We start from the raw sequence: 18521 nt of genomic DNA, 5'->3' as shown, positions 1-18521 counted from the left end.
CTCCTTGGCTTACGATGAGGTATCACCCCCGTGTCCTCACCTAGTCTTTCTGAATGTGTGTCCTAATCTCTTATAAGGACACTAATCATATTGGAGTAAGGTCCACCCTAATGAGCTCACTTTACCTTAAATTAAAGACCCTATCTCCAAATACAGTCATATGCTGAGGTACAAAGGATTAGGACTTCAACATATGAGTTTTGAGGAACACAATTCAGCCCATAATAGATACTCAGATTATATTGAGATTTGAATTTCCTCTTGGTATTTCTGTTTTCCTTTTTCTGCAGCTTCCTCCATCCCCCAACCCCACAGAGCCGGTTTCTTATTCTTATGACTTAAAATTCTGTCTGGTAAATAGTTTCTAAGCAGTTGTTCTAATTTATTGAGAATTTTTGCCATGTCATTTTAAAATATTTAATATTTTTCAAAACTCAAACAAATGCGTTCTCAAGCAAAACTGAAACTGCCTGCAGTTCTGCTTCCTCGTTTGCTCTCTTCCTCATTCTGCCCGCCCCCGCTGCCACGCCCTCAGGAAAAGGCATAGCACTGGGAGACCAGAAAACGTCACAACTTAATGTCTTGGGCTTAATTTCTTTAAAAAAGATCCTCACAATTATATGTCTCCTAGCAATCAGAAGAGGAGTAAGAAAACAAAGTTTAAAAGCAACTGTTTCTTATATAAAAAGAGGAAGTTTTCAGGAAAATCCTGGTAAGTTGTTGATTCAAACTTTATTTTATGCTTATGAAGGGACAGCTATTTAAAAAACAAAACAAAACTCCAGCTGTACCTTTTATATAAACACATGTTTTTATACTTGTAAAAATATTGAAATTGATCGTAAATATGAATGGACATCGATATATTTAACTGTTAATTCTCACAGGAAGATATTTTCCCATTGATTTTTAGAGAGAGTGGAAGGGAGGGAAGGAGGAAGGAGGGAAAGAGGGAGAAAAAGAAAGAGAGAGAGAGGGAGAAGGAGAGACCAACAGACAGACGTGGATTGGTTGCCTCCTGAAAGAGCCCAGGCAGGGATGGGGATTGAACTTGCAACCCAGGTATGTGTCCTTGATCCAGAATTGAACCCACGACCCTTCTATGTGTGGGCTAATGTTCTAATCACCTAGTCACACCAGCCAGGACTGAGGCTAACTTTTTAAATGTACTTCAGGTGACGAGTGTGTTCCTGGTTGTGTAGGGAGTGGGAAAGAAGAATTGGAGAAACAATGTAAAGAAGTTCAGGAATTTGAGCATAAAAGAATGTAAAGGAACAGGGGTCACGTGAAATTATGCAAAATTCTGTCTTCAGTAACTTAAATGTTATTAAAAGTTTTATATTAGATACCCTGCAGAGGCTATTTTTCTGTGGAAGTGTTTCCTTCAAATCCATCTCATGCAGGAATCTGGTTAAAAACTGAAGTGAAAACAACTTCGGGAAATGAAACTTAACTTGTTTGTGGCAGTTACTCTGCAGTCCTGGGAGAGAGCCAGGCCTCCCAAGTGTCCTTCCCCTACCAACTCAGGGTCCTGCAGAGCAGAACTCCTCAGCGCATAGCTATCTGGGGGCCACTGAGGACCCCCTGAGGTGAGGGTGGGTGGGGACCAGCACTTGTCCTTAAGAGCTCTGCTAACTTGGTACTTCTCCTGCAATACTAAAGAGACAACTAATCACTGGAGAATGGCATCCTGCTGCTTTGCCTGTAATTAATGTTACTACTACTACTAAGATTTATGTTCATGATTGTTTCAAAACAGGAGGCTGAGGGCTCCTGGAAAACCAAGAGTTAGGTCAAGTCATTCTCAATATCTTTCCACACCAGTCATAGTAATTTTTATTTTTACTTAGGTCCAACACTGTATATTCAGATTCTCTTCAAGTTGACAAATTATTGGAAAAGCATTATTAAATATAATAGCTTCAAATTATTATATGTTCACAACTGTTACCATGTGGGGGGAAGGGAGTTGAGAAACTTTTGACATTATTATCTTCAGTCCAAGGCCGTTATTAAAGAGTTGAGTATATTATATTGAGATTTTTCCTTGTAACAGAAAGAAAGCTCCAGATTTGGAGGAATAAATGTCAGTGACCTTAGAGGATTTCTATCTCCCTGGTATCTATTAGCAGAATCTGATTAACAGGAAGTGAAATGACACTGTCATCTATTAGATGGCACCAAGTTCCCCTTGTAGCATCCCCTACACTAGATGTAGCACACAATGAGCCACTAGCTGTGTACAGGCCAAAGAGCTATAAGAAAAAGGGATGGACTACAGTGGAAATTTCCTGATGTGCTGCTTCGTTTCTAGAATGTTGAACCCCAGTTGAACATTGTAATTATCACTGGCTAACCCACAGAGAAAATCTGGACTCTGCTCTCTCAGTCTTTAGGTTATTCAGAGAGAGGGTGGACGGTTAAATCACTGAAAGAGGACTCTAAGGGAAGGTAGTGCATCATCAGACCTGAGGAGTGAACCTGCAGAAAGGGGAAAGCCCTCCCCAGAATCAGTTCGGGGAGCCAGGGCAGCAGATGAAAACAGCGGAGGTACTGAGGCTGTGACATAGGGCACCTGGAGCAGGAAGGGGAAAACAGGTATGAGTCATGGCCTCATGAAGTGACATGGCAGAAAACTGATACGGGACACCGAGAAGGACTGCAGGATAAAATGTTTATTAATTAATGTTCCTTTCCTTTTGATAAAACTTCCTTTTCATTCTTTGTTACCAGATGATTGAAGTTAGAGTTAGTTCTGGCCTACGGGGTAGCACAAAAGAGATTTCTTCAGATTTCTGTCTGGAATTTAAGGCAAATGAAATAAGTGCCCTAGTCCTTTGACTTACAGACATTGCAAACTCAAAGGTTTCCAAATATTTGTTATTTTTAACTACTCTAAGAAACTATGTTATTCACTCAACAAATTTTTGTTAAGAAGCTTACTATGTGCTAGGCACTGTAAAATAGTGAATAAAATGCACAAAAGCTCTTGTTCTCATTAAGCTCACTGAATAACGGGCGAGTCAGAAAATAAACAGGTAAAAATATGTGGAATATTTGCTTGTGATTAGTCCTAAGTAGATTTTTTTAAAGCTGCAAGAGGAAGAGGAAATGTTGGGAGATGATTTACAGTTTTCTGTAGACAGGCCAAGCATTGCCTCAGTGAGAAGGTGCCATTTGATGAAAGACCTGAGGGATGTGTGGTGGCCGCGAGCTATGCAGGTGTCTAAGGACATTCTAGGGAGAGGAAACAAGTGAGGTGCCCGAAGCAGGAGGAGGCACTGCCTGTGTTAAGCAACAAGGAAATCAGGGGGCTGGACCAGATATATAGAGAGAAATAAAAGAAGGGGTAACAGGCTGCCAGGTAATGTAAGGCACCTGTTAGTTCATAATGAGCTTGGCTTCACTCTGAGTCAAATGCAAAGCCTCTGGAAGGGATTGAACAGAATGTTGGTCTGTTATTTACATTTGAACAGACTTAGGCTGCTATTTTTTTTTTTTTTTTTTTTTTTTTGCAATTTTAAAGAGGAACCTCCTTTATTTATTTATTTTTTAAATAAATCTTTATTGGTCAGATTATTACAGGTGTTCCACTTTTTTTTCCCCCCATAGCTCCCCTCCACCTGATTCCCCACCCCACCCCACCCCATGCCCTTACCCCCTGCCACTGTCTTCATCCATAGGTGTAAGATTTTTGTCCAATCTCTTCCCGCACCCCTCACACCCTCTTCCCCCTGAGAATTGTCAGTCCACTCCCTTTCTATGTCCCTGATTCTATTATATTCACCAGTCCATTCTGTTCTTCAGATTTTTTATTCACTTGATTTTTAGATTCACTTGTTGGTAGGTATGTATTTGATGTCATTTTGTTGTTCATAATTTTTATCTTTACCTTTTTCTTCTTCGTCCTCTTCTTAAAGAATACCCTTCAGCATTTCATATAATCCTGGTTTGGTGGTGATGAACTCCTTTAGCTTTTTCTTGTCTGTGAAGCTCTTTATCTGACCTTCAACTCTGAATGAAAGCTTTTCTGGGTAGAGTAATCTTGGTTGTAGGTTCTTGCTGCTCATCACTTTGAATATTTCTTGCCACTCTCTTCTGGCCTGCATAGTTTCTGTTGAGAAATCAGCTGACAGTCGTATGGGAACTCCCTTGTAGGTAACTAACTGTTTTTCTCTTGCTGCTTTCAAGATTCTCTCTTTGTCTTTTGCCCTTGGCATTTTAATTATGATGTGTCTTGGTGTGGTCCTCTTTGGATTCCTCTTGTATGGGGTTCTGTGTGCTTCCTCGACTTGTAAGTCTATTTCTTTCACCAGGTAGGGAGAGTTTTCTGTCATTATTTCTTCTAATAGGTTTTCAATATTTTGCTCTCTCTCTTCTTCTGGCACCCCAAAAATTCGGATGTTGGTACGCTTAAAGTTGTCCCAGAGGCTCCTTACACTATCTTCATATTTTTGGATTCTTTTTTCTTTTTGTTTTTCTGGTTGGGTGTTTTTTGTTTCCTCATATTTTAGATCTTTGGTTTGATTCTTGGGGTCCTTTGATCTACAGTTGAATTTCTGTATATTCTTTATTTCAGACAGTGTATGCTTAATTTCTGACTGGTCCTTTTCCATTATTTTGGCATTCTCATTAAGATTCTTAAAGGTCTCACTAAGTTCCTCAACGGTTTTTAGAAGATTCTTGAGTAACCTTATAAATGTGGTTCTGAACTCTATGTCGTCCAGTAGTTTGCTTTCCTCCATTTCTTTCATTCGTGACATGTTTCTTTGTCTCCGCATTTTGGCTGCTTCCCTGTGTTGATGGAGTGGCTTTGTGTGGTAGGTGACCTATAGGGGCCAGTAGCTCAGCCTCCCCAGTCACCTGAGGAGGACGCTCTTGGTACACCCCCTTGTGGGCTGAGTGCAAAGTCTTGGTGTAGTTAAGCCTTGATTGCTGTTGGTACACTGGGAGGAATTGACCTCCAGGCCAATTGGCTGTGAGGACTCGCTGTGTCTATAATGGAAGAACTGCTGCACTGGAGACACGCTTATGGTGCAGGACTTGTTTCCGTGGGGCTTTGGTGTTCACTGAGTCTACCTCTTGAATGTGTCACTTATGGATGTGAGGAGTTGCAGTCTGGTGTCTCACACTGACCACTAGGTACACTGGCTTCTGGATCTCCAGTGGGGTGCAGGTCAGCTACTGTCTGAGGCCACCCAGCAGGAGCTACAGCGAGAACTACCGTTTTCTCCTCTTTGCTTGGGGTTTGGAGGTTTTGGAGCTGTCTGACCCGGGCTGCAAGTTTGCTAGGTTAAGCTGCGATAGGGCAGGCCATTCATATGCTAAAGCCACTGCTTGGAGCTTGGATGGGTTTGTAGATTGTGCAGGGCGGGGACTCAGGGCGTCACTAGGCTAGGGCATGGCAAACAGCGATGGCTGCCAGTTAGCGGGCTCTGAGTCTCTGACCGTGTCCCTGCGTCTCACGCCCCAGTGCAGTAAACAATTATGCCTGTGCGCAGCCCTGCAAGCAAGCCACCCTCACTTTCCGACCCAATGGCCAGTCCAGCTTCTCCCCGTAGGAGTTTGGGTCCCCCGCATCTCCCCAGAAACTGGAGTTTGGAGTAATCGGGAGCTTATCTCCCTTCGGGTTGAAAAAAGCAGCGCTTCCAGTCGCCTGCTGTCAGCCCGATTCTCATGCCTCCGTACCTCAGCTTTTCAGCACTTGTGCACGTCTCACTGCTCTTTTCTCTTTCCTTCTAGTTGTAGAACTTCCACTCAGCCAGCTTTCCCGTGGTTCTGGGTGATAGACATTTTGTCTTTTAGTTGTAGTTTCGAAATTGTTGTGCGAGGCAGCAGTTTAGGTGTTTACCTACGCCGCCATCTTGGATCCTCCCTCAGGCTGCTATTTTGAGCCGTCCCCAAAGGGGTCAATAACAGCAAGAGGGAAACTAGTGAGGGTGCAACTCCTATAATGCAGGAAGAGAAGATGGGGCTTAGACCGTGTGGCAGCAGTGAGGTGGTGGTCGGCAGTCAGATGCTGGGCATGTTTTGAAGATAAAGCCTATAGGATTTGCTCCACATTGAACGTGGAATGTAGAAGAAGAGAAAGAAAGAAAGAATGCCCGCGCCGAAGCCGGTTTGGCTCAGTGGATAGAGCATCGGCCTGCGGACTGAAGGGTCCCGGGTTCGATTCCGGTCAAGGGCATGTACCTTGGTTGCGGGCACATCCCCAGTGGGAGGTGTGCAGGAGGCAGCTGATCGATGTTTCTAGCTCTCTATCCCTCTCCCTTCCTCTCTGTAAAATATCAATAAAATATATTTAAAAAAAAAAGAAAGAATGCCCGCAACACTTTTCTGATTGCTTATTGATTTTATTTAAAATATTTAAATATAGAAGAGATGTGCTAGGTGAAGGATGTTCCTTTCACTATTCTTTCCAATCTTCTGTATGTTTGAAAATTTTCAAAGTAGAAAGTTTAGAGAAAAAGATGTCCCTTTTTTTTGATGTAACAGATTCTCAACAAATATGTCTCAGGACTAGGTCTGTTCTGCCTACATCTCTACTTCCTTGTAGGTGCTTTCCAGAACATGACTCTTGCAAACTCAAGAAAAGGCAACTAATCTAACAAATCAAAGAACCTCATGAAGATTTATTTCAAGTTGCCGAAATAAAAAGTGGAAGTTTTCAGTAAAGCTCTGGTATGGGCTTTAAAGATATATTTCATCAACTTTCTTTAAAGGCTATATTTTAAAACTAATTCTAAAAACTAATCAGAACTATGAAAATGAATATACTTTCAAGTGTACATAAGCTATTTCTAACAAAGCAATTCTGAAAGGATGAGAAATCTCATTACTTTCATATACATGTTGCTAGATGTAACTTACACTGACTGCAGAATTCTTTTAAAAAGAAACCTTCACACAAAGAGAGTGCAGAGCATTTCTGGAGGTGGAAGGCTCTGGTGATGAGGCTCGAAGAGCTAAGTAAAATATAGATCAGAAGATCAAGAATTGAAACATACCAAACTGTATAGAAAATTGTAGCCAAGAGCTTGCCAAACTCTGTCCTATATAATTCAAGATGATATCAAAAAGTTTACATCTAGTTAAATATTAAACCCTCCAAAGTTTAATTATTTTAAGGATTTCTTTCACAACTAGCTTGTACAGAGACTATGCAAAGAAATACAGAATTTTAGAGTGCACTTTGTAAAATGAAACTAATTTGCTTTGCAGTTTCATTTCTGAACATCAGAGCAGGGCGTGGATCTGCTGGAGACCAACCAAGATCGCAAGAATTCCTTCCTGGAGATAAGAACATGCGAGGGCCCAGCCTCTAAGAGGTAGGGCTGGGCACCAGTGCTTGCCCTTCTGGTTTGTTCCTTCCTGATCGCCTATCCCACCCCACTCCTCGCCCAAGAGAAAATATAAGTCCTTGGGAAATAGATCCTGAAATTAAGTACGCATAAGGAGAACTCTGGGGTTCAAAATATTCCCAAAACAGAATAAAGGATATAAGGTGGAGGTCTTCTCCCCAGCTCCAACCAGAACAACACCTTCACCCATTTGAAAAAGCAAAACAAAAACTATAACCAAGACAACTCTCTGGTTCTGGGCCAATTCCCCTGCACCATGAATGGGAAAATAGGTTGGCTGAAAGGAGACACAATTTAATCATGAATTTATTTTCCTGATCACAACTGCCCCACCCCCATTTACTTTATTTATTTTTTAATATTTTTATTGATTTCAGAGAGGAAGGGAGATGAAGGGAGAGGAATAGAGACATCAATGATGAGAACGAATCATCAATCGGCTGCCTCCTGCAGTCCCCACACTGGGGATCAAGCCTGCAACCCAGGCATGTGCCCTGACTGGGAATGGAACCGTGACCTCCTGGTTCATAGCTCAATGCTCAATCACTGAGCCATGCTGGCCAGGCTGCTCCCCCTTTATTTACACTAGGTAGCTTCTTGACAAATATAAAGGCCTCTTGTGTTTAAAAAATATGCCAACACTTTAAGATATAAATCAAATCAAATAATGTTCACGAAAGGACTTTGTAAGTCTCAGGGCAGTGAAGTATACTAGAGTTTTATATAAATATTAGTGGCCTGGTGCACGGATTCATGCACATTGAAAGGAAATTAATTAGAAGAAAGCTTCGTGTGGTAATTACATTACTGCAAAAAATTACATATCAAAATAGTATATATAATATAGTATTAAAAAATTAAAACACAAAGGCGATTGGTGCCAGCAAGAGCTTTATATGTATTGTGCATGCGTGAGTCAATGTTTATTTTAAATTGCCAGTGGGCGTCATATGTACGGCCGGTCAGTAGATTGGTTGGATGGATGGACGGTCGGTCCCTTAGCCTTTTATATATATATATATAGATTAACAAGTCATCACCCTAAACTAGGTTGAAGACACTGATTATGCCAAGGAATTATGTCGAAGCATTATTAAAACCTTTTTGCCCAAATCATTGTCACCTTGAATTAAATACATGGCTCCAGCCAAATATGGATGTTAGACCATATAAGATGCTCAAAATTGACAGAGTGACAAATTCATGTGAAAGCATTACCAAATATATAATAGCTTCAAACCATTATGTATCTTCTGAGCTCCTGTCAAGGGGTGGGCAGCTGAGAAATTTGTTTATGTTATAAAGAGTCTTCATCTTTGAATAATGGGGGAATCTGTAAGCTAAGTTAAAAAAAAACACAGGTTTGGTAGGACAGATATCATTCACCCTATTTGAGACAGGTGCTTCCATCTCCCTAGTGTCTCTCTCCCTCTCTCTCTCACACACACACACACAGAGTGTCTCTGGGCATGTAGTGCTGATAAGCAGGAAATCCTTCATGTGCTGCTTCTTGTAGAATGCTGGAGTACTCTGGATAAGATAAGAGACTGCCTCAGATGTGAACACAGTAAGTCTGTGGAGAGTGATAAGACCATCTCCAGAGGAGAGTCCATTTGCCGAGAGTAACAAGAGCAGTTAACACTGCAGAGGCCCCTGGAAGTCTGGCTCATGAGGACCTAGGATAGAAAACCCTGTATGAGAAACATGCTCCTTCAGGGACTGTAAATGAGACAGCAAAAACTAATAAGAGGTGTTAGGAAACTGGGGCTCAGGTTGCTGTAATGAGCGATGAAGAACATATGTCTACCAACTTTTCTTTTTAAAAAATGAAACTCCTTTCTCACTCATTATGACCATCTGACTCGGAAGCTGGATTTGGTTCTGATCTAATGACAAAATGAAGAAATTTAAAAACTATAATGAGATATCACCTCATACCTGTTAGATTGGCTATTATAAAAAAGACAAGAAATAACAAGTGTTGGTGAAAATATAGAGAAAAGGGAGCCCGTAGGCACTGTTGGTGGGAATGTAAATTGGTACAGTCCCCAATAAAAAACATTAAGGAGGTTTCTCAAAAATAGAAAGAACTACCATATGACCTAGCGATTCCACTTCTGGGTATTTATCCAAAGAAAATAAAAACACTGTCTCAAAAAGATATCTGCACCCCTATGTTCACTGCAGCATTATTTACGGAAACAACCCAAGTGTTCACTGAGTGATGAATGGATTAAAAAAATGTGGTTGATACATACAATTCAACCATGAGAAATAAATCCTGCCATTGGTGACAACATGGATAGACCTTGAAAACCTGCTAACTGAAAAAAGTAAGACACAGGAGAACAAATACTGTATGATCTCATTTATATATTGAATTGGAAAAAAAAAAGACAAATTCATTGATACAGAGAATAGATTGGTGATTGCAAAGGCAGGGGATGGGGGTGGGTGAAATGAGTAAAGGTAGGAAAAGAGAAATTTCCCAAGTCCTTTGTTCCATAGGCAATGCTAACTCATGGGTTCCCAAAAATAGTTCAAGCATTCCACTACTCTAAAAATATTAATTTCTTCGTTCAATAAATATTTACTGAGTACTTACTTTATGTCAGGCATTAGGGGATTCACCACTGAACAAAAGGCAAAAATGTCTTCTCTCCTGGGTGTCATATTCAGAAAATGAGAAGATAATTAAGTAAAATACAGTATGTAAATTCTTTTTTTAAAAAATGAAGCAGGGAAGGTTGATGGAAAGCACTAGAGGAAGGACTGAAATTTCAAAAGGGTAGCCAAGAAAGGCCTCACTGAATTTGAATAAAGGGCCCAAGTGAGAGTGTGAGCTATGTGTCCTGAGAAAGAGCATTCCCAGAAGAAGGAATAGCTACTACAAAGACCTGATGCAGCAACATGCCTGGCATGTTTGGGGAGCAGCAAGACAACCTGGATGGCTGGAGTGGAGTGAGCAGAGTGGGTGGAGGTGATGAGGGTTTTAAAAAAAAAGTGGCATGAGCATGCCATGTAGAAATTTACCTAAGGACTTTGGCTTTGACTCCAAGTGAGATGAGAAATCATTGGAGGGTCTTGAGCAGAGTTATGTGATTACACTTAAATTTAAACAGGATCATGAGAGGCGGTGAGGGCATGCCAAGGGGTGAGGAAAGTGAGAAAGTAATAGTATCAATGGATTACAGATCTTGGTAGAGTTTGAGCACTAAACGTAGTGAATCTTAGGGGCAGGAGATGATGGTGAAATGTTTGCATCTGAGATGATGGAAGGCTTGTAGTTACTGGTAATTCTATTAGTTTCCTAGGGCCGCTATAACCAAGTACGACAAACTGAGTGGCTTATACAACAAAAATATATTGTCTCACAGTTTTGGAGGCTGGATATCTTCAAGATCAAGGAATTGGTTGGTTCCTTCTGAAGGATGTGGAGAAAAATGTGCTCCATGTGTCTCCCTTAGCTTCTGATGGTTTGTTGTCAATCTCTGGCATTCCTTGGCTTATAGAGGCATCACCCTGACCTCTGCCTTCATCTTCACATGATGTTATCCCTATATATGTGGCTCTGTGTCCAGATTTCCCCTTCTGGTAAAGATACCAGCCATGTTGAATTGGGCCCACTCTGATGACCTCCGGTTAACTAGTTACATCTGCAATCACCCCTATCTCCAAACAAGCTCACATTCTGTGGTACTGGCGCAAGTAATTCAACACATGAATTTTGGGGGGGGGTCACAATTAAACTCATAACAATTATGATAAGGCCAATAGTGTGACCAGGAGAGTGGAGATGGATGGAGGTCAAGATCATTAGACAAGAGGCAGTCAAGAGGGTGCAAGGCCAATGTATTGAAATGATAATCTACATATCTATTGAGCCACCAAAAATTATGACAGGAATAGTGTCTGAGGGCATGAGTGTCTCTTCCCTTCAGCTGTCTACAGAATGGAGGTCAAAATACATTAAAATGTATAAAAAGCAAATACTCAGCAAACTCTCAAAGCCTGAAATATTTTAACACTGAAGTTTAAAATAACATGGAAGTCATATTTTTTATTCTGCCTTCTATCTAAGGGATTTCAAAAATCTTCCATTATCTCTATTATATCATGTTGAAAAAGTGAAACTTAAGACTGTTTCATCTTTATCCATCCTCTCCACCTAGATTTGACATTCTTGGTAGTGTTAGTGCTGGGAGGCAGTCTTACACAAAAATTAGTGAGGCATCAGCTAAGAGGGGACACCCATTTATTAGCCACAATCTGTCTTGGTTCTATGCTGACATCCTTTGAGAAATAATTCATTTCACTGTTCCTCAGTAGTGTTCACCCCCATGCCATGAATTCAAATAATTCCTACCTCGGTGGTCCACTCATTCTTTGTTTCAGAAGGCTGGAAATCTTTTTCTCCCACCAGAGGGGTCCCTGAAGACATGCCTAATATTATTTTTCTTTCTCATCCAATTTTCAACTCTGCCATTGTTATACGGTCATCTCCTGCAAACATCTAGCATTATAGGGAGGGGTGGCAAGCCCCAGGGTTATTCATTCTGTTACTGACAACCCTTGAGCCTGTCTCAGTATCTGATTTTCATGCCACAGGGACCTAATGACACTGGTGAGGTTGTCAATCCCAAATTCCCAGATGAATGGGCAAGGCACAGGTCAGCTCCTCTGGAATACACCACATCAATTAGCACCCCTGCCTGGTCTCACCTCTGGTTTAACTGATGGCAGTTTGCATAAACAAATAAAATTTTAAGTCTCTGTTTCCTCTCTAAGGTTCTTCCTTCTCTCTAGCTCCTGGGATCTGTGTCTGTTAGAGTGAGGACTGTTGTGGAAGGCAGACTAAAATAGTTTTGTCTGATAAATATCCTTTCTAATCTTTCTATGTTATGGTTTGGTTAGAGCCTTTCATCTTTATGAATGTACATGATAGTTTTATACATATTCTGTGGATATATGAAAAGTGTATATGCTTTGTATTTTCTTTCTTTATAATGTAACGTTTAGTTTGATCCTTAATGCTTTTAGTTTACTTATCTTTATAATACCTTTACTTTCCTATTTCCCTTATTTAAACATTATTGATTCATCTTTTTAATTCTGAGTCAATAGGACTGGGTTGGGGTCTGGAAATTTACATTTCTAGCAAGCTTTCACATGATGCTGATGCTTCTGATCTAGAGATTACACTGTGAGAACTGCCCTCAACCTTATCTGTACAATAGGATATTCCAGACAATTTCTAAAAAGTACTAATGCCTAACCTCCACTCCACTCCCTCAACCAATTAAATCAGTTTCAGAATGTGGAGTCCCAGTGAGCCAAGGTTGAGAACCCCTGATCTCAAGTGTTTTAGGATATTCAAAACTTGCAATTCAACCGAGTACATAATTGTAGGACCTTCATTACTCTCACATCAATAATTTAGGCTAAAATGGTTATAACAAAGTTAAAAACTCATACTATTTTCCTTATCTAATTTCAGGCCTGCCAGCCCATTGTGAACTACAGCTAACTCTATAGTACCTCTGAGGGCCACAAGACTTAGCCAACCAAATCAATTATCTAACATTTTGCTATCACATCCCCCAAAGCTCCAGCCTTGTCGGCCTAACAGTTTGAGTTCCGAAAGACAAGTGATGAGTTAACCAACTGCCTTATTACTGTGTAACAAAAATGGCCAGCTTCCTAGCCGTGGATGTAGTTTCCTATTCTCCAACCCACATCTAATCCAGTTTTGTATTTTAAGGTTTATTTGCAATATTCAACTATGTGAACTAATTTCTGTATTACTTAAGATTCTGGTTTTGAGTTATGAAAAAAAAGCAACTTTCACCAAGTTAAGCTTAAAAGGGAAAATTATTATAAGGATAAAGGGGTGTGCCACCCTAATTAGCAGCTACTGCTTATGTCATAATCACAATCATAGTCATATAGGAAACAAGGGCGTTAATTGCAACTATAAAAGTTAAAATAAGTACCAAGCAGTTTTAAGACTCACCCTTGGACAGTATTTTATATATGCTGTTTATATGAAATTACATACATAATTGACTCTGACTTCGATGATAAAGTATCATACTAAAATACTTATTGTATTACTTTTTCCAAGGAAGAAAGTTGCAGCTGTGATATGAGTGAACAAGTAAATCTACCTGAAATGACCAAAGGCTGGAACAAAGAGCGTGTGAAACAATGGGTAACAGAAGACCTTAAGATCGATGAGAAATATGGGCAGATTCTGTTCAATGAAGAAGTGACAGGATTAGTCCTGCAGGAATTAACTGAAAAGGACCTTAGAGACATGGGGCTACCACGGGGTCCAGCACTTTTGATAAAACGCACGTATGACAGATTGAATAATATTTTCCCTGAAAATTACAATCAGGATTCCGGAAAATTAGAGCATACAAAACCCCCCCAAAAAAAACACCAAAAAAAGCTACAACAGACACAAAAAGAACAATCAATGCCATCCAATATTGATCATAATCCTAGAGAGACCAGAGATACCAAAGAACAAGAATCTGTTCTTATAAAAGAAAATGCATTAAATGAAGTAGTGCCCACTAAAGACAAAGAAAAGGAAAATCTAAAAGCTGAGCAGTTGACTTGTATGCCATATCCTTTTGATCAGTTCCACAGCAGCCACCGTTACATAGAACATTATCTTCTTATGCAACCTGAAACAGGACCACTCAATCTCATAGACCCAATACATGAGTTCAAATCCCTCACAAATACAGAAACAGCCACCGAAAAGGACATTAAGATGAAATTTAGCAATGAAGTCTTCCGATTTGCATCAGCTTGTATGAATTCACGCACCAATGGCACCATCCATTTTGGTGTCTTGGACAAACCCCATGGAGCCCATGGAGAAATAGTTGGTGTGGAAGTCACCAGTAAAGATGCCTTCATTAACCATTTCAATACAATGATCAAACATTATTTTGAAGAAAGTGAGATCAATGAAGCCAAGAAGTGCATTCGGGAGCCAAGATTTGTGGAAGTCCTTCTGCAGAACAACACACCATCTGACAGATTTGTCATTGAAGTAGATGTTATTCCAAAACACTCTGTATGTAAAGGAAAGTATTTCTACATTAAGGAGCAAAAATGTAAAGCTGAAATATGGAAACAAAGCCAAGATACTTCACTGTTTGTGAGAGATGGGGCTAGCTCTAAGGATATCCTGGCCAATGTCAACCAACGGGATAAGGATTTCAAAGCATTTACAAATAAAGTAAAGTCACTAGCAGCATTGAGAAAAGAGGCTGAAGAAGAATATGAAAGGAAGGCAAATAAGAAGGAGAGTGAAGGACAAAAGCTGGTTAAACTTCTCATAGGAAACCAAGAGTCACTAGATAATTCGTACTACAATTGGTATATTCTTGTAACAAATAAATGCCATCCAAACCAAACAAAGAACTTAGATTTTCTAAAGGAAATTAAATTGTTTGCTGTTTTGGAGTTTGATCCTGAATCTGAGAGCAAGGGGGTGGCTAAAACTTACAAAAGAAGCCGGGTAGCAAATCTTCACTTTCCAAATCAATATGAGGAAAAGACTACTACAAGAGAGGCAGTTTCTAGCCTGAATCTTTTCGATCAGCCCAGCTGGATCTTCTGCAATGGCAGATCAGACTTGAAAAAGGAGAGGTATAAGCCTCTAGAACCACACTTATGGCAGAAAGAAAGAGCTTCTGAAGTCAGGAAACTGATTTTATTTCTCACAGATGAAAATCTAATGAGAAGAGGGAAATTTTTGGTAGTGTTTCTATTACTCTCTCTGGTGGAAAGCCCAGGAGATCCACTCATTGAAACTTTCTGTGCTTTCTACCAAGCTCTGAAAGGAATGGAAAGTATACTGTGTATCTGTGTGGACTCACAGATTTATCAACGTTGGAAAGATCTACTACAAGCAAGACTGTCAATAACAGATGAATTAACAAGCCATTGTATTTCCACTTTAAATTTAGAATTGATAAACAGTACTATCCTTAAACTAAAACCAGTCACTCGGTCATCAAGAAGGTTTTTGCCCTCCCCTGGATCATCTTCGGTTATCCTGGAGAAAAAGGAAGAGGATGTCTTAACTGCACTGGAAATTCTCTGTGAAAATGAGTGTAAAGACACAGATATCGAGAAAAATAAATCTAAATTCCAAGAATTTCAGAAAACAAAAGAAGAGCACTTTTATCGAGGTGGCAAAGTATCCTGGTGGAACTTCTATTTTTCTTCTGAAAACTATTCTTTACCCTTTGTCAAAAGAGACAATTATGAAGACCTTAAAGATCTGATACAGTGTTGTGCAGAGTCTCCTAAACCAATATTTGTAAAAATTATCAATCTTTATCATCATCCAGGCTGTGGGGGTACTACATTGGCTATGAATGTTCTGTGGGACCTAAAGAAAAACTTCAGGTGTGCTGTGTTAAAAAACAAAGCAACTGACTTTAAAGAAATTGGAGAACAAGTAACCAAGTTGATTACCTATAAGGCAACTAGCCATCAGGATTACATTCCTGTACTTCTCCTAGTAGATGATTTTGAAGAACAGGAAAATGTCTACATTCTACAGAATACCATACATTCCATTTTAGTAGAGAAGGGTTTGAGATATGAAAAAACATTGGTAATTATTTTAAACTGTATGAGATCCCAGAATCCTGATGAAAGTGCAAAATTAGCAGATAGTATTGCACTAAAATACCAACTTTCTCCCAAGGAACGAAGAGCTTTTGAAGCCAAACTGGAGGAAATTGAAAAGCAACACAAGAACTGTGAAAATTTTTATTCCTTCATGATCATGAAAAAAAATTTTGATGACACATATATAGAAAATGTAGTCAAGAATACCCTAAAAGGACAGAATATTGACAGCAAGGAAGCACAACTCATTTCTTTCCTGGCTCTACTCAACTCTTATGTTACTGACTTTACAATTTCAGTGTCACAGTGTGAAATATTTTTGGGAATCACAGGCACTAGTACACCCTGGAAACCTGAAAGCCTAGAAGACAAGATGGGAACCTATTCCACACTTCTAATAAACACAGAAGTGGCAGAATATGGGGGATGTGCAGGTGTGCGCATCATTCACCCTCTGATTGCCGATTGCTGTCTAAAAGAACTGGAAAGAAGCTATAACTTGGATAAATGTCAAATTGCATTGAAGATATTAAAAGAGAATTTATTCTATGATTCTGGAATAGGAAGAGACAAATTTCAACATGACGTACAAACTCTTCTGCTTACAAGACAGCGCAAAGAGTATGGAGATGAAACAGACACTTTGTTTTCTCCATTAATCGAAGCTTTACAGAATGATGAAGTTGAAAGGGTCTTGACTGAAGGAACTCTTCGATTCCCACAAAATGCATTTATTTGTCAGGCCTTAGCAAGACATTTCTACATTAAAGAGAAGAACTTTGACACTGCTCTGGACTGGGCAAATATGGCCAAAAAGAGAGCACCTAAAAATTCCTATATCTCAGATACACTTGGTCAGGTCTACAAAAGTAAAATCAAATGGTGGTTGGATGCAAACAAAAACTGTAGGGATATCACTGTAAATGATCTAACACATTTTCTAGAAGCTGCAGAAAATGCATCAAGAGCTTTCAAAAAATCCCAAGAGCAAACTGATAGGAAAGACTATGAAACAGAGACCTGGTCACTACAGAAATCCAAAAGAAAATATGACATGTATAATACAGCTGGTTTCTTGGGTGAAATAGAAGTTGGTCTTTACACTATTCAGATTCTTCAGCTCACTCCCTGTTTCCACAAAGAAAATGAATTATCTAAAAAAATTATGGCAGAATTTTTATCAGGAAAGAGGAATATTCCTACAAAACCAAAAAATGAATATTATTTGGCTCTATCTAAGTTCACTTCCTACTTACAGAATTTACAATCAGATATGAAAAAGTGCTTTGACTTTTTTACTGATTATATGGGTCTTTTGAAAACAAGGAATATCCAAAAAGAAATAGCGGAGATCTTATTAAGCAAGAAAATTAGTCGTTGTTTCAGTAAATATAGGGAACATTTCTGCCATGTGGATGTGGGTCCATTACAAAGCAAAGAGAGTCAGTTACTCCAAGAGGAGAATTGCAGGAGAGATCTAGAAGCTTTGAAAGCAGATAGTTTTTCTGGACTTCTAGAATATCTTAATCCAAATCACAAAGAGGCTGCAATTGTTATGGAAAGTATAGTGAACAAATACACTTTCCTCTTTCAGGAAAATCCAAACAAACGGCTGGCAAAGGAGAAACAAAATTTCATTTTGGCCAACATTATTCTCAATTGTCTAAAACCCAATTCCAAGTTTATTCAGCCACTTACCATACTTAAAAAACATCTCAGAGAAGTGTTACAATTCGTAGAACTAAGTCACCAATACCCAGACCCTTATTTCTTGGCCTGCCTCCTGTTCTGGCCAGAAAATGAAGAGCTAGATGAAGATTCCAAGCTAATGGAAAAGTATGTTTCATCCTTAAATAGATCCTTCAGGAGACAGTACAGGAGCATGTGCAGGTCCAAGCAGCCAAGCACACTTTTCTACCTAGGGAAGAAGAGGGGTCTCAACAGTCTTGTGCACAAGGCCGAGATAGAGCAGTACTTCAGTAAAGTACAAAATATAAATTCCTTCTGGCAGAGTGGAGATGTGTGGAAAAAGGAGGAAGTCAAAAACCTCCTGCGCCGTCTCACTGGTCTGGCTGAAGGCAAGAAAATCTCTATTGAATATGGAACAGAGAAAAAAATAAAAATACCAATGACGTCTGTTTATTCAGGTCCACTCAGAAGTGGTGGCAACATAGAAAGAGTGTCCTTCTATCTAGGGTTTTCCATTGAAGGCCCTCTAGCATATGATATAGAAGTTATTTAAGAAGATATATTAGCTCAAATATGTTTATTCATATTTCTCTCTGATCTTATTCCCTCTATCCCCATGGCATTTTAATGGCATTATTGGCTTACCTCTGATCATAGATTTTGCTTTTGTCTCCCCCAGTAAATTAAAAGTCTTTGTAGGGCATTAAACATGTCTACACACAGAACTTGGCACACTGTTGAGTCAATTGTTCAATGTTTTAAATATGCACTTTCAGACTAACATATTTGATTAAGAAGTTTCAATTG

General features: G+C 39.5%; 1 protein-coding gene across 1 annotated transcript in view; it reads left to right on the top strand.

Annotated features, from left to right (window-relative positions):
• Positions 1–533: 533 nt before the first annotated feature.
• LOC308246878 (uncharacterized protein) overlaps positions 534–18521 on the top strand; it is a 49736-nt gene continuing 31748 nt past the window's right edge. Inside the window, exons 1-3 of the mRNA XM_080665210.1 lie at positions 534–712; positions 7222–7328; positions 13486–18258. Coding sequence (XP_080521336.1) covers positions 13507–18258 — 4752 coding nt within the window. The 5' untranslated portion in view covers positions 534–712; positions 7222–7328; positions 13486–13506. The remainder of the gene's footprint in view (positions 713–7221; positions 7329–13485; positions 18259–18521) is intronic.

Source organism: Plecotus auritus (assembly GCF_963455305.1).
Source record: "Plecotus auritus genome assembly, chromosome: 4".
In the NCBI taxonomy this organism is placed as follows: domain Eukaryota; kingdom Metazoa; phylum Chordata; class Mammalia; order Chiroptera; family Vespertilionidae; genus Plecotus; species Plecotus auritus.
The sequence above is the reverse complement of the archived record's forward strand: the minus strand, read 5'-3'. Positions and strand labels throughout refer to the sequence as shown.